We start from the raw sequence: 24,243 nt of genomic DNA, 5'->3' as shown, positions 1-24,243 counted from the left end.
TCTGAGAAGCTGAATTTCCTTCTGAATGTGACACATTTAGGTGGTATTTCAACAAAGTCGTTTAGTTGTTGTACTTTAAAATACTTCCACATATTGTGCATTTGGCGTCTTTGTCGTCATTAACCAACTTAAAGTGGCTCCATACTGCACTCCGTTTTGCCCTCTTCATCGTGTCAGTGTCCCGCTTTTCGTTTGTCTTGTCCTGCTTCGCTTGTGTTCCCGCTTGTGTTCCCGCGTGTGCATCAAGTACGTCTGGCGTCAAGCGCGCCCTCACGTGGACGGTTGGGGAATTACGGGTTAAAAATGCGATTAATTGCAAGTAATTTATTTTAATCGAGTAATCTCTTATCGACAATTAATCGATAATCGATTAATTGTTTGCATCCCTGATTACAATCATAAATCCTCAATGGCTACCTGGTTAATAAACAGTCAAGAGACTCAAGGTTTTAAAAACAATGTTTTTATTACCGCCCGTCGTTTAAACAATCGTGGTTACAGCGGAGGCCTTGGCTAGCATGTGTACTGGTATGTTCCCCACCCTTGACCAGCGAGCAGTTCGGAGCTCCATGGGGGAATATGCCAGTCAGCAGTGTGCTGCTGCCCTCCTGTCTGGCTAGGACAGGGGGCAATAAATCCTTGCATTTCCTCCCTGGGCTTTGAGTCCCCGAACCTGAGCACTGGGTCTCGCGGCACGCCACAAAGAGGTGCCAGAATGCGGGGGGACAATGGCAGGAAGGCTTCTCTAAGGGCCGTCCGACCAAGCTTGTTTGTGATTGGCTGCCTACCTGTTTTGTGTCAACTTCAAAGGGCTCTCACGTAATGGCACTCGAGAAAAATAAAAAAGCAACAATGCTAAACGTCCGGACCAGCCTCGGGCATCGGTCATGGACACGGACCCCCTGTTTGGCCAAGCCTGTATCAAAGGGCTTCTGAAGAAAAGCGTTTAGCGTCCGAGTGGTTTCAGGGTGGCCGACGTTACTCCTCACTCTGCCTGATGTCAAAGGCCAACATGACGGCCATGGCTCCGTCGTCCTCCGAAGAGGCCGCCAGCTGGACCTGTCGGACGCCCCCTGTGAACACATCCCCCTCCCACACCCGGCTTTTGTTCATCTTCAGCTCCACCCTCTCCTCCCCAATCGCGCTCACCTTCTTGGCCCCCGGGACCCTGACCCTGAAGCGGACCCAGGCGGCGGGCTCCAACAGACCCACGCGGGGCTCGAACAGCACGCAGCCCTTCCCCCAGGCGGTGTAAGTGCTGGGGAAAGGAGGCCCCGGCTGCTCGCAGCTGCTCCTCAGGACAAAGTCACACATGGGGTTGAAGTTGGCGCCGGGGGCGTTCCGGGCGTAGAGCCCCAGGCGGTACACCCCCGGGCCGGGCAGGCTGGTGCTCACCGTCACCTTGCTGTCGGTGAAGGCGAAGAAGAGGTGGCGCTCCAGGCGGACGGCCGGCGCCTGGCCCTCCGCCCTCCCCAGCACGGTGTGGAGCTCCAGGTCGTGCTGATTGTGGAAGGTGACGTTGCACTTCCCCTGCTGCGTGCTCACCAGCGCCCCCGTGTGGCTGAACTTGGACAGGCCCGCCTTCAGCGTGCGGGTCCCCGGGCCGCACTCCGAGCCAAGGCCCGGCGGGAACAGCTCGACCTGGGCCGCCACCTTGCAGTGCAGCAGGAAGTTTGCGGCGTTCTGGAAGCGGTCCTCCGGCTTGTCGTAGTCCCGCACGAACACGGACAGGCGGTAGAAGCCGCGGGACGGGCAAAGCGCGTGGACCGTCAGCCCGTCCGGGCGGATCTGCGTAGTCAGGCATCGCTTTGTGAGGGCGGGCTCCAGCCCCGGGTGGACCAGCTCGCACAGCGCCATCAGAGACCGGGAGGTCTTCATCGTCAGCTCCAGCTCGCCCTCTTCCACCTCCAGCACCTGAGTCCCCGGGGAGCCTCCCGGGGCCATGCCCAGGGCCTCGGAACCGGCCTGCAGGCCCCAGGACAGGAAGGGGTTTTCGGGGATCTCCTCCATGGCCCTGGGGGCCGGGCACTCCACGGTGAAGGAGCAGACCCAGCTCAGCGGGGTGGAGGCCAGCTCGGGCCGGGCGTACACCCTGACGTCGTAGGTCCCCTGGGTGGGGGGCAGGATCTGCAGACGCATGGTGCGGTGCGAGATGGTCAGCAGGCCCCAAGAGGAGCCGCTGGTTTCCTTTTGCTCGGCGGCGCCCCCGTGCAGGAAGTCATGTCGTGGGGTGATGTCATAGGTGTAGGTCACTGACCTGGAGGAGCTGATGGACAGGTTCACCTCCCCGTCATCTAAGGACGGAAACACAGCGCTGGATGAACAGAACTCGTCGCAAGGGCTGTTTCTGATTGGTCAAATCAGGGACCACCCTGTGACGGGATTAAAGTATAACTGTTAATGTCTACTGAGGTGCAACTGATTGGCAACAACACAAAATAACTTGTTGTACCTCGTTTACAATTGAGGTTGTTCCTGCTTTATTTTGGGGACACGGCATAACTATTTTAGCTTTGCTTCCTGTGAATCCTCCAAAGTCTCCAAAGTGAACTTTGACCAGGAGTGATGTGAAACCAACTCATCACTAAAGGCAGTAGCTCAGGAGGTAGAGCTGGTTCGCCGGTAACCCCAAGATTGCTAGTTCGATCCCCGGCTCCTCCTAGCTTAGTGTCGAGGTGTCCCTGGGCAAGGCACCTAACTCTAACTGCTCCTTGACGAGCTGGCTGTCGCCTTAAATGGTTGACTCCCCCGTCGTTGTGTGATGTGTATGCATGTGTATGAATGGGTGAAGGTCAGGCAATATTGGGAAGCGCTTTGGATAAAAGCGCTACATAATTGCAGTCCATTTACCATTTACTAAAGCAAGAGGCCCACCTGTGAGCATGTAGAAGTGCTGCGGCTGGATGAGCTTCAGGCCCAGGGAGAAGAACGTGGAGGTCTTGAAGACCCGCATCTCAAACTCCTCCCGGGAGATGTGCTGGTCCAGGAGCTGCCACTCCTCCTTGTCAGGGTAGTGAGACTCCACAAAGTCCTCCGGATCAGTAAGGAAGTAGAAATCATCGAACCTTGAGAGTCAAAGCAACACAGCGGAGGGTTTGAGGTGAAGACTCAGACCTCCAGAGGACTTTCCATCGTCTCGGTTCCCTCTCGGTGAATGCTTCTGAGTCTGCGTCTTACTTCTTGACGAAGCTCTTGTGCTCCATGTCGACACGACCGGCGCCCCAGCAGGCGTCCATTAGGAACCACTGCCCCCCCAGCAGCACGGCGTTCCACATGTGGTCCGACCGCACGTCCCGGAGGCTCTGACCCGGCCGGTGTCCGATGCCCTTGCTGTGGCCGGGGACTTCCTGGCACTGGAGGCCCACCTCTCTGAACACACACCAGGGAGCAGAGATATCACTACATGGTAATTGTCATTACTACATCATACGATACATCTATATATATATACATCTATATGTATATATTTATAAATCATATGATCAATGGCTGATCCATTGGGGTGGTGGACGACTAGAGGAGGCGGATGGAGCTAGGGTTAGGTAAACGGAGGGATGCAGGGACTCTGACCGGCACATCTCCAGACAGAGGCTGGAGTAGCCACAGCAGACGCCCTTCCCTGCAGCGATCACCTCCTCCGGGGAGGACAGCTTCTCCGACTGGCCCAGGTACCCGCTCACATCGTACTCTGCAGAGCAACACACGCAGTACAACTTCAATATTAACCAAGGGTACGTCAATATCTCTGAACCTTATAGTTGCCTTAAAGTACGGCTAACTAAACCTGAACCTTATATGTATCAATAACTAAACTTGAACCTTATAGTTGCCTTAAAGTATTGCTAACTAAACTTCAACCATATAGTGGCCTTAAAGTATCGCTAACAAAACTTGAACATCATAGTTGCGTTAATTTATCTTCAACTAAACTTGAACCTCATAGTTGTGTTAATGTATCTCTCACTAAACTTGAACATATAGTTGCGTTCAAGTATTGCAAGCTAAACTCGAACCTTTGAGTTGCCTTAAAGTATTGCTAACTAAACGTCTGTCTTGAAGTGGCTTTAAAGTATTGCTAACTAAGTTCAGAGCAGCAGAATCGGTGGGGGGGTTTGGGGAGTGGAGGGGGGGAGGGTAGGGATCAGGGCTGGAGCCAAACCCACCTATGTTGTGGCACAACCAGACCCAGATGGCTCGCAGCCTCTCCAGCTCAGTCCGCGCTTCCTGCGTGACGTTCTGGGCGATCGTCTTCACCTCATACACACACTTCTGCTTCAGCTGGAACCACACGGCGAAACACAGCATGGGAAGCTTGATATTAGTGCTGAAATGTGTTACAGATTTCATTGTCTCTTTTAAAAATACTGTTAAAACTGGACGAAAGTGTACAAACAATACATTACCATTGGACACACAGTGATATCTATATCGTAGATATTTCTGGAATGAGATACTTTTATTTTTGGTTATTTATTTGAAGTGTGTATTTCCCAAAACTTGTCAACAAAATTGGTAAAGGTTTTACCAACTGAGTATCAAACATTCAGCAGTATTCAAGCAGTATTGTTATCTCTGAATCAATAGAGGCACAGCTTCCAGTACAAAGGGAGAGAACCTTTTACTCAGTCTATTGACCATTGTTGGGGTGAACTGCCATGGCCGGTCTCAGCACTGGAGAACTCGCGCTTGGAAAACCAGACTGGTGTAGAAGTAGCCGTATGTGTTGAGAACATATGTGCTATGTACCATAGTAGCACATACTTGTTATTAATCCCCCATGTTGGGAACATATAAAAAGAACCAAACATGTAGAACACATGTGGATAAACATACACTTAGAAGTATGCTTGTACAACATACATGAATGTTATGAATCATACGTGTTGTGATACATGTCTTAAATGTGTGCCTGTGTGGTGAATAGATGTCTGTCTTCTCCCTTCTAAATTGTACAGAAGCCTCCATGTTGTGTCGCGGCCAGAACTCTGTCCCGCTTGTGTTTAATCTTATGGCAGGTGCCTCTCCATTAGCCCCCCCTCCACCACCCGGCCGTTGTATAAATAGGACCCCACTAACTAGTTCGCTGGAAACTGTGCTTTGTCCACGTCCACGGACGTCTCCCATGGAACGTGGCTGACCTTTGGGAGCCGGGCCTTAAGGGTTGATTATGGTTCCACATCGACGCAACGCAAAGGGGTTCATGGACCCTCCTCGCGTCCACCGCAAGGGGCCTGACGTGTTGTAACCTTGTGTCGAGGCGACGCAGCAACAAGGGCTGTGATTGGACCAAAACAGGTTCACGACTGTGGCGAGGCGTCTGCATGGTCCTCGCGTTGCGTCAACGTGAAACCATAATCAGCCTTTTAGGGTTGCTCTCATAAGGCTTGTGTGCGGCGACCACACCACCCGCTGCAGGCGCGGTGGCCCAGACACGCCCCCAAAGCCTGTGGTATTAGCTGTTCCATTTGGCTTCTGTGACGCTTTGTATTGGGATGTGTTGGAGAACTCTGTTCCCGTCTGGGTTCTTGTGTATTAAAAGGCCCTCCCTCTCCCGGGAGCTACTTGAGGTAAAAGCATTCCCGGGGTGTCTCACGGGGTTCTCTGTGATGTTGTGCAACCTGAGACTGTGGCGGTGTCCGGGTGCAACGCCGCCGCCGCTCACCTCGGCCCCGGCCCTGATTGCGTGGGCGTCGACCCGGCTGAACGCCTGCGAGCCGGAGAACAGGTCCTTCCTGCGCCGACGCTTCCCGGGCGCCGCCCCCCTCAGGCCCGTCTTCGCCGCTCCCTCCGGCTCCTTCCTCACGGCGCTTTTCTTCACCACGGCGACGGTGCGGGCGGCACTCTCCGAGGACAGCTGCCTCTTGGCGGCCGGGCGTGTGTCCTCGCTCTCCGCCGCCAGCCTCTCGAACACGCCGCGCCCGGAGAGCACCGCGCTCTGGACCCCCGGGGCGGAGGCAGAGGGGCCCAGCTGGAGTCGGGCCCCTGGGGTGGCCTTCAAACCGATCTTTGAGACTGTCTTTAAACCTGTCTTTGAGTCCTTCTTTAAGTCTGTCTTTAAGTCTAACTTTACCGTTGTCTTTAAGTCCGGCATCAAGTCTGTCTTTAAGTCCATCTTTGAGTCTGTCTTTGAATTTGTCTGTAAGTCTGTCTTTAAGTCTGTCTTTAAGTCCATCTTAAAGTCCATCTTTAAGTCTGACTTTACCTCTGTCTCTAAGTCTGTCTTTAACTCCATCTTTGAGTCTATCTTTGAGTCTGTCTTTAAGTCCATCTTCGAGCCAGCTCCTGTCCCATTCATGACCAGGGTTCCAACGATGGCGATGGGTCTCAGAACACCGACGGTGGAAGCCTCCAGCTTCTTAACCTGTGGACACGCCCTCTGGCTCTGCTCACCTGGAGGGGCGTGGCCGGCGATACAGGTGAAGGGGAAGGAGAACTTCTGGATGGCTACGTCCGCTGACATGATGCTCGCTGCCGGGCGTCCTGTGAAGGTGGAGAGACAGAAGACGGACGCTCTATTACACCCTAACCCCTCTGCGTTCTGTCGGCTGGGTTTAGCCCTAGTTGACGTCTGAACCCACCGTGTGTTTTTCCTATTTGTGATGTTGTTGAACTCTGAGGGCAGCCGCCGCCAAAATAAGTCACCGCCGAACGCGATGGAAGTGAAACACGCGAGTGAATATTCCTTATCGGGAACTTTTAACTAGACAGTGATGAATTAGCAATTATAGCCTGTCTATTAATGACCATAAATGAAGACGGGGGGCCAGTGGTCATTCATCTTTGTCTCAGACAGAAACCTGGAGTTAAACACGGACCACATTACTGCTGGCAGTTGTACCACAGTCCAGAAGGATGGCCGGATAATGTGACCGATCAGTCCAAGGCGACCATACACACCTTTTATTTTTAGTCGTGGATTTTAGGGCAAATGTTTCCCTGGGACTAGCATCTAGTTCTATGTATCTCAACTGGCAAAGCAGGTCATTAACACTGCCAAGGGGGTTATGGGTTAGGGGTTCAATTCCGTCTGGGGCCACCCATGCTAAACCTGATATTAAGACTCTTTGGACTTTAGTGTCCGCCTTATGGCATATAAATCATCTCCATCACCACCATTGATAACATTCCCACTGACCTAAACTTCTAATCTTCTAATCTGGCCAACCAACCTTAAAACGTACTTACACTCTAAGGTCTCACTTTGAAGTAGACCTTAGAGCTTAGACTACGCTTTCAACCGCACTTAACAATAACCTAACAGTAACCTTACAGTAACATAACCTTCCCTGAAACAGAAGCACTTGGGGCCTATTGGTAACCAAGCGGTAGAGATGATCAATGTGAACAGGAACCCAGATGAACTATGGGATATGAGATTCAGCAGAAGAGTATTGTCCTCCACACACAGTAAGTGTGGGGGTTCAGGAGATGTAGGCCAGCCGTAGAAAGGCAGGAAGGACATGCAGCCTTCCATCAGCCTAACACGTCTGAGAGAACACCCTCACCTGGGCTCCGAAACCACTCACAGCATCACCAATTTCCCTCCCAGGATGTAAGGTGTTAGGTGTTAGCTTATATTTTATTTTATCACACACACACACACACACACACACACCATCAGAAAAGGTGGGACAACTCACCAGTCAACACAGCCAGGATGGAATCAAACCAGCAACCTTCCAGTACTCTAGACGACCTGCTCTACTCTGCTCAACATTTGAACCCACTTCCCTTCAAAGTCCAAGTCAACTTTATTGTCAATTTCAAAATATGTGCCAGACACACAGAGGTATCGAAATTGCGTTTAACTCCGACCCACAGTGCAATAAGAACAAACAACAACACTTCACCCTTCTTCTCTTCTGGCCTCTCCTGTACATTTTGGCCCAATCCCATTTCTACCCCTTACCCCTCGCCCTTGTTATTAAGGGGAAGGCGTAAGGGGTAGAAATGGGATTGGGCCTAAGGCCCAATCCCATTTCTAATCATTTCTACGCCTTCCCCTTACCCCTTCAAAACAAGGGCAAGGGGTAAGGGGTAGAAATCGGATTGGGCCTCTGAAGCAACAGACTGAAGTGACATATTGTCAACATTATCCCAACACCCTACGATGGACAGCGCCTCTGTCATGTCCATCTCTGAACCTTCACCCTCTCCAGATACCTGTCAGAACCGGGTTCCCCCGCCACACAGGTGAACAGGTGACGTCACAGCTTACACCTTCTACTCACCCTTAGAGGACCTGAGAGAAGCCTGCAGGGTGTTGTCGTGGGGGTTGGGGTGGGGGGGGGTGGGGGGGTTGAGAGGTTGACGTTTCCACGACGACCCGGTGACTGTGCTCCGTGGCCGGGGTAAGGGCTTATATACTCCCCAAGCCCCGGCCCCCAAGAATAACAGACTAAAAATACCAACAGCCAGCCAACGGCAGCCAATGGGGCGGGGGCCAGCTCAGGAGTCTGACGTATGCCGCGCCGCGCGTGTGTGTGCTGTGTGTGTGTGTGTGTGTGTGTGTGTGTGTGTGTGTGTGTGTGTGTGTGTGTGTGTGTGTGTGTGTGTGTGTGTGTGTGTGTGTGTGTGTGCGCGTCTGTGTTGATATGTGTAATTTACATGCCTGCATTCTCCCAGATGCATGTGTGGTCTTGGTAGCTTGTATGATTGAATGCGTGTGTGTGTGTGTGTGTGTGTTTCTGTGTTTATGTGCGCCTATGTTTGTGTATTTCTCGTCATGGTTGAGTGAGTGAGTGTGTGTGCGTGTTTCAATGTGTGTTGAGGTGTGTGTTTGTCATTGAGTGAATAGAGTTTGGTAAAAGTGTGTGTGTGTGTGTGTGTGTGTGTGTGTGTATGTGTGTGTGTAGAGGCGTATTAAAGTGTGTGTGTTTGGGTAACCATGTGTCACTGAGCCTGTGTGATCACAAGTGTTTATGTTTTTGCGCCACTATTTGTAGGTTAGAGGTAGTGTGTGTGTGTGTGTGTGTGTGTGTATAGCTCCTTTGTGTGTTTACTGGGGTTGAGTGAAGGGTGATGGTGTGTGTGTGTGTGTGTGTGTGTGTGTGCGTGTGTGTGTGTGCGTGTGTGAGTTGAGACAGGGGCTAGAACCGCCCCTTTCTATTTGCTGAGAGGTCATGACCTTTATGATTATGATTATATCCACTTCAATCTAGTGCTAAGACACACTCCACACACAATACCTCCCCGAACGCACACAAACACACATTCTCAGGCACGCACACGCACACACACATACACATGCAGGCACACACAAACACACACACACATAGACACACACACGTACACACAAACTCACGTTCTCACGCACACACACACAGACACACACACACTCACATGCAGGCACACACAAACACATGTTCTCTCACACACACACACACACACACACACATGCACGCACGTACACACACATACATACACCCACACATGTGTTCTGTTCCATCTATGTTTTCATTCAGTGACTGATAACATATAGTGATAAAGTCAAGGTTTACTTTGACCCACTGTCTGTCTGTTGGTCTGTCTGTCTGTCTGTCTGTCTGTCTGTCTGTTTGTCTGTCTGTTGGTCTGTCTGTCTGTCTGTCTGCCTGTCTGTCCTTCTGTCTGTCTGTCTGTCTGTCTGTCTGTCAGCACCTTGACGACCACCTTCAGAACGAACGCTCACCACACGCGGCTCGGCGGCCGCGTCCCCTGACCGCCCCGTCGCGAGGCCGCACCCCCGGCTCCAGGTGTTGCGACACCGGGCGCCGTATGTCGGCGTGGAGGTGGGCGGGGAGCGGGGCTGTCAGGCCCGTCCCCGTGGCTGTGATGAGGCCATCTGGAGCAGATGTCGGCCGCCGAAAGCAAAGGAATGGGGCTTCCTTCCGCCCGGTGTGGGGGTGGGACGCCCGCGGTGTGCCACATGTTGCCAGGCAACCCGGTGAAAGTTGAGGAGGAAGCCCTGATGAGCTTCAGCCATCAGCATCTGTACTGTGGGCTCTGCCGAGCCTGGCTGACCGCCAATGTGTGTTTAACGAAGAAAGTACCTGCATACTTCAGTGTGACGCTATACCTAACAATAACACAGGATTAAGGTCATTTAATTCATCTTATCTATTTTATTTTATTATTTCATTTTATTGTATGACTATGTTTCAATGTGAAGCACTTTGAGTCTGCCTTTATTAAAAGTGCTAGGCCTATATAAATAAAGTCACCTTGCCTTTCCTTTAATTAATATATTCTAATGATCAATCATTGAAATTGAGTGACTGGTCCTTAGCCTCAAATTAATCAAATGGATCCAAAACTAAATTATTTAAAGAAAAAACTTTTCTATTTGAACAACATTGTGTGATTGTCGTTGGATTCATCTGATCATAAGTCAAACCAGCGGGCTTCACCCTTCACCCTTCTCCTCATGAGGCTCGTGTCGCCCGCCACTCGTAAGCGGGCGGGGGCGGGGCCAAGGGCACTCAACGAGCGCGTGCTGTCATCCACACCTGCACGCGCCGCCGAATCTCAGCCTCCACGTCATTATCGGTCTGGTTCGAAAGTGGCTAGAAAGTTTTAACTCGACGACTCGGCGCTCCAGGGGAAGAAGGACCAGGGGACCGCAGTCCTTCCAGCCCGGACACAGCATGAAGACCGTCAGGGACGACGGGGAGGTGACCGGGTCGACCGTCAGGGACGACGGGGAGATGCCCGGTGCGGCCGTTAACCGGTTCACGGGAGGTAGGAAAGGAAACGTTCAACCGACCGCTCGGGGTTACCGTTTAATTCAGTTCAGTCTCTCTGTTCCTCTCTTTCAATGCTTCCTTCGTGTCACTCGACTGTTTTGTTTTTGTTTTTCTTCACATTATTAGTTTCACTTAGTTTTCACCTAGGTATTTAGTGGGTAAATCTGCGTGGTGTTGCGTGTGTGTTTTTAATGAGTTAATCTGGATATCTTTGCTCCCAAATATATTGTGTAGGCTTTAAGTAGCCTATTAAAATACTATTCAAGCTGGACTATTTAAGCAGAACTATTAAAATACTATTAGAAGTAGGACTTCTCAAGTAGGACTATTTAAGAAGGAAAAATTAAGGACTATTAACAAAGGACTATTTAAGTAGGAACATGAAATGACTATTTAGGTAAGGACTATTGAATGGCTATTTAAGTAGGACTATTTAAGTATGACTATGACTATTTAAGTATGACTATTAAATGATTATTTAACGAGGACTATTGTTATTAATGAGGCGAAAGGGACGACAGACCCGCGTGGCAGCGGGTCTTTGAGGGGCCACCTCGTTAGACCCTCAGTGTGGTGGGGGCACCTCGTTAGACCCTCAGTGTGGTGGGGGCACCTCGTTAGACCCTCAGTGTGGTGGGGGCACCTCGTTAGACCCTCAGTGTGGTGGGGGCACCTCGTTAGACCCTCAGTGTGGTGGGGGCACCACCTGGTTAGACCCTCAGTGAGGTGGGGGCAGCACCTCGTTATACCCTCAGTGTGGTGGGTGGGGGCACCGCCTGGTTAGACCCTCAGTGTGGTGGGGGCACCACCTCGTTATACCCTCAGTGAGGTGGGGGCACCACGTCGTTAGACCCTCAGTGGGGTGGGTTGGGGCACTGCCTGGTTAAACCCTCAGTGAGGTGGGGGCACCACCTCGTTAGGTCCGTCCTGAGGCTCGGTGTGTTTACAGCCGGCAGGCCCCATGCCGCGAGGTAACAGGGAAACGCATCATTCAAAGCGGTGAAGCAGAGCGCTGCCCCCCACTCACTGCAGCCCACACGGCCGCCTCCGGGATTAAAGAACATGGCTTACCTCTGATCCTCTGTCTCCTCGTCCTGGAGCCAGGGAAATGTTGGTTGTTTAGATGTTGAACGGGTATTTCATCTATCTGCATCCATGGGCCTGTCTCTGTATTGGGCCCCTCTCTTTCTATATGGGCCCCTGTCTCTGTATTGGGCCCCTCTCTTTCTTTATGGGCCCCTGTCTCTGTAAGGGACCCTCTATCTGTAGGGGCCCCTCTCTCTTATCGGCCCCTCTCTCTCTATGGGCCCCTCTCTCTCTAGGGGCCCCTCTCTCTTCATGGACCTCTCTCTCTCTCTAGGGGCCCCTCTCTCTTCATGGACCTCTCTCTCTCTCTAGGGGCCCCTCTCTCTGTATCGGCCCCTCTCTCTTCATGGGCCCCTCTCTCTTCATGGGCCCCTCTCTCTTCATGGACCCCTCTCTCTTCATGGACCCCTCTCTCTGTAAGGGCCCCTCTCTCTTCATGGACCCCTCTCTCTGTAAGGGCCCCTCTCTCTGTAAGTATCTGCATGGGCCCCTGTGCTGTCACAGGAACACTACAGTTGTAGTTCAATCGTTGTTCCTGCCGGTGTCCAGGATCTACTGGTTACACACGTTATGTATTCTGAAACTAAATCTGTTTGATGAACAATTGATAAAAATCGCTTAATATTGCAATATTTGCGGCTGCGTGCAGGCAGTGGGCCGGTTTGAAGTAGGCCTATTTGATATAAAGTATTGGTTTTGCAGTTCGCTCGTCAATTTAATGTCATACATATTTTAACAGTTTACCGTAGTTTGAAATGTGTTCAGTTTGGAACCCTTGAGGAACTTGAGGCAGAATCTTGAGAAGGTTCGGCCCGATCTATCCGATCCCCGTTGCCATGGTGAGGCAGGCGACAATCATTTAAAGACAGTATCTTTGTGTCTTTTTCTGTTCCTTTGTGTGTGTGTGTGTGTGTGTGTGTGTGTGTGTGTGTGTGTGTGTGTGTGTGTGTGTGTGTGTGTGTGTGTGTGTGTGTGTGTGTGTGTGTGTGTGTGTGTGTGTGTGTGTGTGTGTGTGTGTGTGTGTGTTGTTATCCCAGACAATAGTTGTTGGAGGAGAGGAAGCTCCACCCTGCTGGTTGACCAGCTCCTGTCTCTCCTGTCACAGCATCCACACACACACACACACACACACACACACACACACACACACACACACACACACACACACACACACACACACACACACACACACACACACACACACACACACACACACACACACACGCACACACGCATTACCAAACACACACACACACACACAAAAATGTATCACTATACTCACAGGAATTTGATGATGCTGAAGCATTTATGTTGAGAGGTTTTACCAAACATTGTATCGAATATTTTTGTGCATTGGTCTTCTTCAGATCATGTTCTTCATGGTGATAGAACTTTGGGACATTGCAGTTGGGAGTACTTTGTGAGGATGATTTGGGATTGGAATGTCATTGCTTGGGAAACTCGAGTCTTCAAGGTCACCAACTCAACCGACACTGAAGGTCTTATCTAAAGTCCCTCTCTCTGCTCCTGCATCTCCCTCCTCCTCCTCCTCCTCCTCCTCCTCCTACCCCTCCATCTCCTCCTCCTCCTCCTCATCCTCCCTTCTCCTACCCCTCCATCTCCTCCTCCTCCTCCTCCTTCTCCTCCCTCCTCTTCCCTCTTCCACCTCCTCATCCTTTTTCTACTTCTTCTCCTCCCTCCTCTTCCACCTCCTCTTTCTCCTCCTTCTCCTCCTCCTCCTCCTCCTCCTACTTCTCCTCCTCCTCCTCCTCCTCCTCCTACTTCTCCTCCTCCTCCTCCTCCTCCTCCTCCTCCGTCCCCCGTCCTCCCACCTACCAGAGAGAAGGAGGAGATGTAGACCTAGCTATCATGTGGAGGCAGAGTTTGATTCTGAACTCATGATGATATGAGGGGCGTGGCCTGGGTGGCAGAGAGGACCATGTGACTCACACTCCTCAGAAGTTAAAAGATTCCATGTCAGCACAACCTACAAACATTTCCTGTGTGTGTGTGTGTGTGTGTGTGTGTGTGTGTGTGTGTGTGTGTGTGTGTGTGTGTGTGTTCGAGGATGCTAGGGTCAAGGGTCATGGTCGCTATTCATTGGTGCAGCGCACTCTTTTGTTCCAAACACCCCGATGCAGAGAGATACATAGATGGATGGACGGGCGTAGAGATATAGAATAAATAGACCTAGTGACTGATAGACAGAAAGATACATACATACATAGGTATATAGATATATATATGGATGAATAGATAGACAGAGAGGCAGACATATAGATAAGCTGAGCTACTGAAAGATAGCTAGATAGATAAATAGAGAGAAGATAAACAGACAGACTGACAGACAGATGACATGAAGATAAACAGATAGACACAGACAGATAGATTGCATGAACGTAAACAGATAGACAGACAGACAGAAAGATAGATAAATAGATGGATAGATAAATAACATGAAGATAAACCCATAGACAGACAGACAGACAGATAGATGACATGAAGATAAACAGACAGACAGACAGACAGACAGACAGAGAGAAAGACTACATATAGTTGGACAGACAGACACAGACAGATGACATGGAGATAAATCTATAGACAGACTACATATAGTTGGACAGACAGACACAGATAGATGACATGAAGATAAACAGAGAGAAAGACTACATATAGTTGGACAGACAGACACAGACAGATGACATGAAGACAAACCCCGACACTGACAGACGGATAAATAGATTGAGTATCAAGTCGAAGTACCAAGCACCATAAAAGAGAACATTATAACAGAAGACATTATCAATTTAGGTCACCGTGCTGCTAACTGTCAGCTATGTGATGTAGCACTGGTGTACTTGATGTCAAAGAGTGACCAGCAGGGGGCGATGTGTGTTTGTCTCCGTGCCGTGTCTCTTGTGTTTTGCTTTGATCCAGTCGAAGGTCCTTCGATCTTCCCTGTTTTCTACCCCCAGTCTCGGGGAGACGATACCATCGCGCTGTAGTCCTGCATTATTCGAAGCTACCTGCTACTCATCGGGATCTCAACCGCAGACCCCTTCACACCGTCGTTAATCAGTTTAGTGGTTCTGTCGGTCATGTTAGCCATGATGATGTTAGCCATGTTTAGGTCTGGGCTGGTCCACACCAGCAGGTCCTGGTGTGGTTGCCATGGGGACGGCGTGCTGTGTGCACCAGGGCTTCCTGTGTGAACAATAGAGGGTTGAGGGTTCCTCTGGATCGCCAGTGCTCCCAGTTTGACACAACAATACACCAGCGCTGGCCAACACACTGATATCATGGCTGAGTATTTTTAGAATGGGTACTGATGAATGTGTAGGGGGTTGTCATTCCTTTAAATAGCTGGGATGGGGGTTTTCCCCTCATCTTTGTTACTTGTTGATAATATAAAATAATAATAAAAAGGCTATTAGTTGTTTTGCATATACGTGGTTCGGGACAATTATTGACGGACTGAATCAGGGGATAAGGCTACTGGATTCGATGTACCACATACAAACACACACAAATACATAGAAACGCACACACCAACACATTCCACACAAGAAGGGCACACACATGCCATCTCTCTGTCAGAACCTCACACATACAGACGTGACTACTGTACGCACACACACAAGCTGCCACCCGGAGACATGCTTACATACAAACAAATACAAATACTTTGTACATTTGCACGCGCAAATACACACACAGATCGCTTTGTAGACACAAGCAGAAGCCAGCATGTAGGATGGCTTCCGTCATTCATCTAGTGTTCACATGTACACACACACACACACACACACACACACACACGACATATACACACACACACACACACACACACACATACACACACACACACACACACACGCTAAGAGACACATACACAAACTAACACACACAACTAGTGTGAGGTTATGTTCTGATTGGTCTCCCAGTGATGTGTGTCGCAACCAAGTAACAAGAAGCAGCTGCTCCCTCTGTCGTCCTCCTCTTCCTCCTCCTCCTCCTCCTCCTCCTTCTCCCCTCTCTCCATTACTGTCCTAATAGATTCTCCTCCTTCTCCTCATCTATCATGTGCTGCATTCCTGTATTCTGTTGCCATGGTCTTCCTACATATTTATCCTCACCTCCTCCTCCTCCTCATCTCCTTCTCATCTCCTCCTCCCCCCTTCTTTAATGTTCCTCATCACTTCACCTCCTTCCAGCCTCCACACTTCAGCCCTCTCCCCCTTACCCCCTCCTCACCTCCTCCCACTCAACCTCATCTCCTCCTCGCCAACTCGTTAAGTTTCCTCTTCACTTCACCTCCTCCCAGCTCCCTATCTCTTCCTTCTCCTCCTCCTCCTTTCTACTCCACCTTCTCCTCCTTTTTCCACCACCTTCTCCTCCTTCCCTTCCTCCTCCTCTACCTCCTTCACCTCTTCTCTTCGTTCCTCCGACCTCATTAACTCCCTCTGGTTCTTTTATCTTCTCCTCTCTGTCATCTTCGCTCCTCCCTTTATTCCTTGGCAATCCCATGCTCTGCATGGTCTCGGTCTCCATTAGCACCCTGTCCCTCATGCCTCTTAGGACAAGACACATAAGCAGATGACCGACCATATAAGGGAAATGGAACATGAGCCACATACGCAGTTAATGAATATAATGCAATGTTCACCAGCCTGATGATCAAGCAGAGTCTCTGAAACGACATGCACACCCATTGCACACGTCACAAAACAAAGAGGGGATTTGAAATCTCTGTCTTCCGCCACCACCAGTGCTGAAGCATGTTGATGTGTAGAGCTGTGTTGTGGTAATGTGATCGATTAGGACCACCCCACGGTGTGTTACTGTGATGAACACACAGCGGGGGGGGGGGGGTTGACATAGAGACCAGGAGACACGCCCCGCCTGTTTAGAGAAGGTGTGTGCAGCCTAGACACGCGCGCTTCATCTGCCTTCACTCACCCATTAGACCCTCAGAATTATTGGCTTAGTCCGACTATGATTGGATTTTTCAGATGCATGTATACACCTTAGTCGTACTAAAATCGGACCGAATACAGTTTCTCATGTATACGTTTAATCGGATTGGAATCAGATTTGGCGTTCTGCGCATGCTCGACATTTTTCCCCGGGGTCGTGAGCCGGGAGTAGAAGAAGACGACGGTCGTGTTGTTGTCACGGAGGTCAGCCGGTTGCTCTACTACCACTCGCTGAAATGGCTACAGCACCGCCTATCGTACCAAGGCATGACGTGCTTCGGCCAATGTATTTATTTTTCTCACCGCCATGTATACTCAGACAATTGCAGTTGTCCAATTGAGGAGCATTAGTCGAACGATGGCTGTAATCGGATGAGGAGGTGCATGTCAACGTACTGACCGACACTCAGTCCCCTGTCTCAACCACAGGACACGATACACCAGGTAGACAACACCTAGAAGAGAAAAAAGTGCTGCACACTGCAGCTCATGTTGTGTGCTCCAGTACGCGCCACGACTCCAGATTATTTAAAACCAGCTGGGCACTCGCTGGCTCCCTGCTAGCCGCGAGCTGATGGCCAGCTGTTTGCTTGCGGACTACACACAGCGTCTAAAATTAAAGTTGACACCACAAGCCCCAGCTCTCCCCCCCTGGGGGGCAGAGGAACCACCCTTTGAAGCCCAATTAACAGAGCAGAAGGGGGGAGAAGCCAGGCCAGGGTCCGCGCGGTCAGGAGCCGGCCCTGCGGACCACGGGGAGATGGAGGCAGGTGAGCGCATGCTTTGAGCCATCTCCGTCACAACATCCCCGGGGTGGTGTGTAGCACCACGGGCTCATAGCTCTAAAGGTAAATGGTAAATGGACTGCATTCATATAGTGCTTTACAATATTGCATTTATCGAAAGCGCTTTACAATCTTCCCTGACATTCACCCATTCAGGCACACAATCACACACCGACGGCGGAGTCAACCATGCAAGGCGACAGCCAGCTCGTCGAGGGGCAGTCAGGGTGAGGTGCCTTGCTCAGGGACACCTCGACGCTCGCTAGGAGCTAGGAGGAGCCCGAGATCGAACTAGCAACCTTGCGGTTACCAGCCAACACGCTCTACCTCCTGAGCTACTGCCGTCCATAGATCTACCTACCAGTGGGAGAAGAACCGAGACTCTGAACCATCAAGAGAGGTGGTTATTACTATAGGTATACTATAGGTAGGGGGGTAGGCATCCTGCTCTACAATGTACCCTACATGTCGACCGGGCCCATGGGGATATGGGATGCTCATTAAAGTAGTGGTTACAGTATAACAGTGGTTTTTGGAGGTTTAGGAGCTGCACAACACTGTTATATAACGGATTATGAAATGACTTCTGCTAGGTTGTAACTCTACCATGTAGGAGAGCTTTTTATAGACAACAGGAGCGACGTTTGATGATGCTTGATACCCAGCAGCATGGAGCATTAAGAAAGGGAATGGCGGGTTATGTTGCTAATGAGCGCGTTGCCACCGCCTCAAACCCGCCCACATATTTTCTCATCGCAGGCTCATAAGGGAGAGAGAGTTGTGTGTTCCGTCCTCACCCCTAACCACCCATGTCTCCCCGGGCTCCCCGGTCCAGCGTCGCTCCAAGAGATGCAGTTAGCCGCCCACCAGCCGGCTCGTACTTTGCTAACCCAGCGAGCTCCAGGCCGCAGGGCGCACGCCACAACAGCCCCGGCAGCGTGACACCTTGTCCCTCCGACGACGCCCCCCGCGGCCGCCCTGAGCTCTGAACTCGCGTCTCCTCGGGCGGAAGTCACGCCCCGAAAAATGCAGTACTGTGTGTAGGCGTGGAGGAAGTGGTGCTTGCTTATTGCATTTGGACGTAAAACCAAACCTGTTGCATGTTTGGTGGATGGCGTGAATAGTAAGACGAGTCGGAGTCTTACAAGACCTCCCGTGCTAGACTACATGAGCAGTGAAGGCCAACGGAGCAGATGGTTCATCATGAAGGTAGAAGCAAGGCTAGCTAGAGACTTAATGAATTTAATCCTCCATGCTGCGTAATTGTTACAGCAAATGCGGCTCCACATCCTCTAGGACCCCGCATGGTCGACGGTAGCTTCACGGCTGTGAGGAGGAGGATATCATGAGTTGAGTTTACTGGAGTAACAGGACCGAACACTAATGTAAAACATTCTGTGTTGAAATAACCCCCCAGAGGGAGCTCCTGGGGTGGCTGTCCACACAACAAAGTGTGTGTGTTTGGGTGCTTGCATGGTTATGCATGCTTGTGTGCATGCATGTGTGTGTGTGTGTGTGTGTGTGTGTGTGTGTGTGTGTTTTGGTGTGTCTGTGGGAATGTGTTTATGTGCGTATGTGTGTCTATGTCTGTGTGATAGTGATAGTGTGTGTGTGTGTGTGTGTGTGTGTGTGTGTGTGTGTGTGTGTGTGTGTGTGTGTGTGTGTGTGTGTGTGTGTGTGTGTGTGTGTGTGTGTGTGTGTGTGTGTGTGTGTGTGTGTGTGTGTGTGTGTGTGTGTTCATCCGCAGGCTGTTGGTAACTTGGTTGTGACATGGTGTGATGTTTTGGCCCTGCTGGTGTGTTAACTGTTTCCATGCAGGAAACACCAGCCGCTCAACACACACACACACACACACACACACACACACACACACACACACACACACACACACACTCACCCCCAGCACTGGTTGTGTGATTACTCTTAATGGGAGTGTCTGACCTTTCCCATATCATTTACATAAGAACATGTCCAAACAGCCTCGGGTTGTCTTAAAGTTATCACACTCTAGTCTGAAGACTCTGCACACACTATACAGTGTTTACCCTACAACGTTATCCAGCCGCACTGCTGAGTCTGGTGTGAGCTGCACTAACTTTCACAGTGCTGAACGGCTCTAGTGCAGTGGGATCACTGGTTCCAGTGAGGCTCTGCTGCTCTCCAACAGAAAGGGTCTCATACAAGGAAAACACAACTTAACTAGAACGAGCATGCAAGGTTAGGGTTGGCCAGCCAAATTTGACGATACTTTTCCACAGTATTTCTCTAGTGACACTAATGACAATGTACCAGTGGAGGGGTGCACTATGGAGCACTTATGATATATGTGTTTTTAAATAACACGGAAAGAATTTGGCGCGCCTCGCTTAACAGCACTGTGCCACTGCAGGACGCATGGAGGGGAAACCACTGACACTGAGTCCTCAGCCTCTCCAGACAACCTACCTGCGTGTGAGCCTGCTCACAACAGAGTCTTATCGCCTGGGTTTATCTCAGAGGCAACTTCCTCTTCCTGCTGTTTCTACACACACACGCTGTTGTCTGAATCGGAGCCCTCACTCCGGTTCGCTGCGGCTCGGTTCTGGCCCTTAGAAGTGACCTTGGAGTGGAACCGGTCTGTGGAACCGGTCTGTGGAACCAGTGGAGCCACCATGCCACTCTTGCGTCGTGTTCTCTGTAGAAGGACGTCTCACTCTCAATCGCTTTGCATTGAGCTGATCCAGTGAGTAAGAGAAGTATTTGGCCGCATCCCCCTGTTCCTCTCCAAAGACAACCAAGTCATCCTCTTCGTCATCCTCTTCGTCCCGCTCTTCATGTTCGCCGACATGTTGAGCGCTCAACAAGAGGTGTGTCCCCACGTCACGGATGCCGCGGTCCTATTGGCTGGGGCGGCTGGGGGGGGCCGGGTAATGAGCGTCGGTGAGGCGCTATGGGGCAGGCTCTAGGACCCAGAGGTGCTGCTGTGAGTGGAAGGCTGAGCGGGGCTGAGTCACCGCATGTGTGAGAGCGAGAGAGAGGCAGTCTGGATTCACAGCGAGCAGAGGAGCAGAGGTGATCGCACACCAGCGCAGGATAACAGCACCATGATGGGTTGACTCAGGAACGGGGAGGAAGCAATCGGAGGAAGGTTCGGCGAGAGAGAGAGAGAGAGCGCAGAACGCCCGAGAGTGTGGAAGACTACCTTCACCAGCCACCGCTCACTGCTCTCAACTATGGAGACCAACAAAGTTCTTCATTTCGTGCCCTCAGGTGAGTGCGAGCGGAGCGCGTTGCGGAGGAACGCCGCACGGCCGTGGAGGGAGAACCTCCCGCGAGAGACCCCTAGGGTGAAGCACGGGTGGACCCTCAGAGGGGAACCTCACAGAGAACCTTGGGGCAGAACTGCCGGGGGGCGACCTTAGCTGTAGGGGAGAACCCAGGCTGAGAGTACCGATCCTGGGAGAGATGATGTGTGTACATGTGTTGAGATGCTGTGTTTATAAGTGTGCGTGGACGTTCCTGTTTGTGTGTATACTTTATGCAGGATAGGAATGTGGTAATGCAACCTCTTTGTCGAGAACGCTGGTTCTGATTATGTTTGAGTTTTTTTTTCCTCTTCTTTCGTCGGGGTGGGGGGGGGGGGGGGGGGGGGGGGGTGTAGAGGGAGTATGCATGTGGATGTACGTGTGTGTGTCGGAGTGTGTGTGTCTGTGAGTGTGGGTGTGTGTGTGTGTGTTTACCCCCTGCATAAATGTATGTATGTGTGTGTGTGTGTGAGACGTGCTGCTTTTCCCTCTCTTTTTGCTCTGGTGTGCGTGCGCTTTGTGGAACCCGGGCTTTGTGGTGGTGCTGCCGTCGATAAATACACAGAGACACAGGACCTGCTCACATCCACCCAGAGACACAGGACCTGCTCACATCCACCCAGAGACACAGGACCTGCTCACATCCACCCAGAGACACAGGACCTGCTCACATCCACCCAGAGACACAGGACCTGCTCACATCCACCAGAGACACAGGACCTGCTCACATCCACCCAGATACACAATACCTACTCACATCTACTCTGATACACAAAACCTGCTCACATCCACCTAGAGACACAATACCTGCTCACATCCACCCAAATAACACAATACATACTCACATCCACCCAGATACTCAATACATACTCGCATCCACCCAGATACACAATACCTGCTCACATCTACCCAGATACACAAAATCTGCTCACATCCACCTAGATACACAATGCCTGCTCACATCCACATGTACACAAAACCTGCTCACATTCACCTAGAGAGACAATACCCTGCTCTCATCCACCGACAGAGACAATGCCTACTCACATCCACCCAGAGACACAGGACCTGCTCACCTCCACCCATAGACACAGGACCTGCTCACATCCACCCAGAGACACAAGTCCTGCTCACATCTACCCAGAGACACAGGACCTGCTCACCTCCAACCATAGACCCAGGACCTGCTCACATCCACCCAGAGACACAGCACTTGCTCACATCCACTCAGAGACACAGGACCTGCTCACATCTACCAAGATATGCAATTCCTGCTCTCATCCACCTAGATACACAAAACCTGCTCACATCCACACAGATACACAATACCTACTCACATATACTCTGATACACAAAACCTGCTCACATCCACCTAGCGACACAATACATGCTCACATCCACCCAAATAACACAATACATACTCACATCCACCCAGATAACACTATTCCTGATCACATCCTCCCAGATACACAGTACCTGCTCACATCCACCTAGACACAAGACATGTTCACACCCACCTCTATTAAATCCCTGCTCACATCCACCTAGAGAGACAATACCTGCTCCCATACACCTATAGGGACAATACCTGCTCACATCCACCTAGATACACAAAACCTGCTCAAATCCTCCCAGATACACAATAGCAGCTCACATCCACCCAGAGACACAATACCAGCTCACATCCACCCAGAGACACAATACCTGCTCAACAGGTCCCACCAGAACACATTCCTGCTGAACACATACGTTGTGTTTGCTGTAGGCTGTGAGTGAGGTTAGGCTCGTGCACACTGGCACTGCTTGCCTCTGTGTGTTTGTTTGTCCAGAATATGTCTGTGGGGGTCTGTGTGTGCGCGTGAACGGCTGCTCATCTCTCTGTGCGTGTGCGGGTCTGTGCGGATGAATGCCGTCCCATTCTCACAGTAGTCGACCAATCGATGAATTTTGTGTGTCCATTTAGATGTTTTGTGTGTCATGATGGTTTGTGTTTATAGATGGTTGTGTTTGCACTGTGCAGCTTGAGTGCTGTGCGTTGAAGAATACAAAACTCTAACATGTTAAATTATTTTATTATTAAAATATTAATATAACGTGTGTGCACGTACGTGTACATGCATTATACATGATCCATACACGCGTTTGTGAGTGCAGAGGGATGGTCAGTATCAGTGAGTAGAGGTGGATGTGTTTGCTGAAGGGATAGTGGTTGTGTGTCTTTGTGTAACACAATCAAAAAACGTGCGTGTCTCTTTGGAAAGCCATGAGTCCAAGTATGAGCATACGTGCATGGCTCAATGCTTATCTCTGTTTTGAGCTATGCATCTCGGATTGGGGGGGGGGGGGGGGGGGGGTACGACTTCCATCAAACGTTACGTAAGCTTTCCCTAATACACGCAAGGAGCTCCGCTGAAGTCCGTCCCAGTTGCACGCTGCACTTGTTTAAGACTTGATTCTATGTCATTAGCGTGTGTTTGGAGCCATAACAACTGGGCAAATTAGACACCGAACAGCACTTTGTGGTGACGTGTTAATCGATATCAGTGGCCAGTTTGAATTAGCAGCAGGCTAACGTATACACGAAACAGCAGTTTGAATTAGCAGCAGGATAACATCTTCAGAAAACCCTATAGTCTGTTTCTATTCGATGACGGTATTTTCTATATACATCACTCAGACATGGGAGCTCATTGACGTAACCTTAGGTCTCGTAATGTATGGGATTTCTGAACTACAATTCCCAGATAAACCTTTTCAACGCTGCGCCCTGTAAAAATCTCCATGGTGAAATGCCGCGAGCCTTCCCTGCCGTTAATACTTCCTGTCAGAATCCCCTCATCATGTCCTATTATGCGGCTTAATGTTGCTTTGGAGAGGATAGTAGGGTCTACTTCAATCCTACGGAAGTGGTGTACAATACAATAACCTTGTACTATGATCCAACCGTTGAGCAGACGCTTTTAATAATATTATTAATAACACATTTTATAATTTTTTTTAGGCACTCAAAAATATTTTACAACAACACAAAATCGATTCAAAACCAAATATCCATAAAGGGTTACATAAATGCCTTTCAAAGCATTCAAATGAAGGTGCAGGGAGAGAGGTGAGGAGAGTACGATGTTTAGAGCCAGTTTCAAAAGGGCTACTTTGAGTGACAGTAGAGAGGCGGAGTCACACATTGGCTTTCAACCAGAGCCGTGTCCGTGTATTCATTCACATGATGAGCAGGTAGGTGTGGGTGCATCTCGCTCAAGGGGGCCCATTGGGGATGGAACCCAGCACCTTTGGGCTGGGAGTCACGCAACCAAAGGTCGCCCTGTGGCCAACTGTTTGATTATGAATCCATAATAATGTCAAACGTTGCCCTATGAATATAGTGGAG

The 24,243-nt window shown here is 50.5% G+C and overlaps 1 protein-coding gene across 1 annotated transcript; it reads right to left on the bottom strand.

The window, feature by feature from the left end:
- Positions 1-447: 447 nt before the first annotated feature.
- Positions 448-8,285, bottom strand: ky (kyphoscoliosis peptidase). The gene is made up of 7 exons (XM_060051429.1): positions 8,232-8,285; positions 5,663-6,480; positions 4,164-4,278; positions 3,571-3,688; positions 3,178-3,369; positions 2,875-3,065; positions 448-2,294 (listed from the first exon to the last, which is right to left on the bottom strand). The coding sequence occupies exons 2-7, from the start codon at positions 6,458-6,460 to the stop codon at positions 979-981; spliced, it is 2,730 nt and encodes a 909-aa protein (XP_059907412.1). The 5' UTR covers positions 6,461-6,480; positions 8,232-8,285; the 3' UTR covers positions 448-978.
- Between the last annotated feature and the right edge of the window lie 15,958 nt (positions 8,286-24,243).

Source organism: Gadus macrocephalus, chromosome 5, assembly GCF_031168955.1.
Source record: "Gadus macrocephalus chromosome 5, ASM3116895v1".
NCBI classification, from domain to species: domain Eukaryota; kingdom Metazoa; phylum Chordata; class Actinopteri; order Gadiformes; family Gadidae; genus Gadus; species Gadus macrocephalus.
The sequence above is the reverse complement of the archived record's forward strand: the minus strand, read 5'-3'. Positions and strand labels throughout refer to the sequence as shown.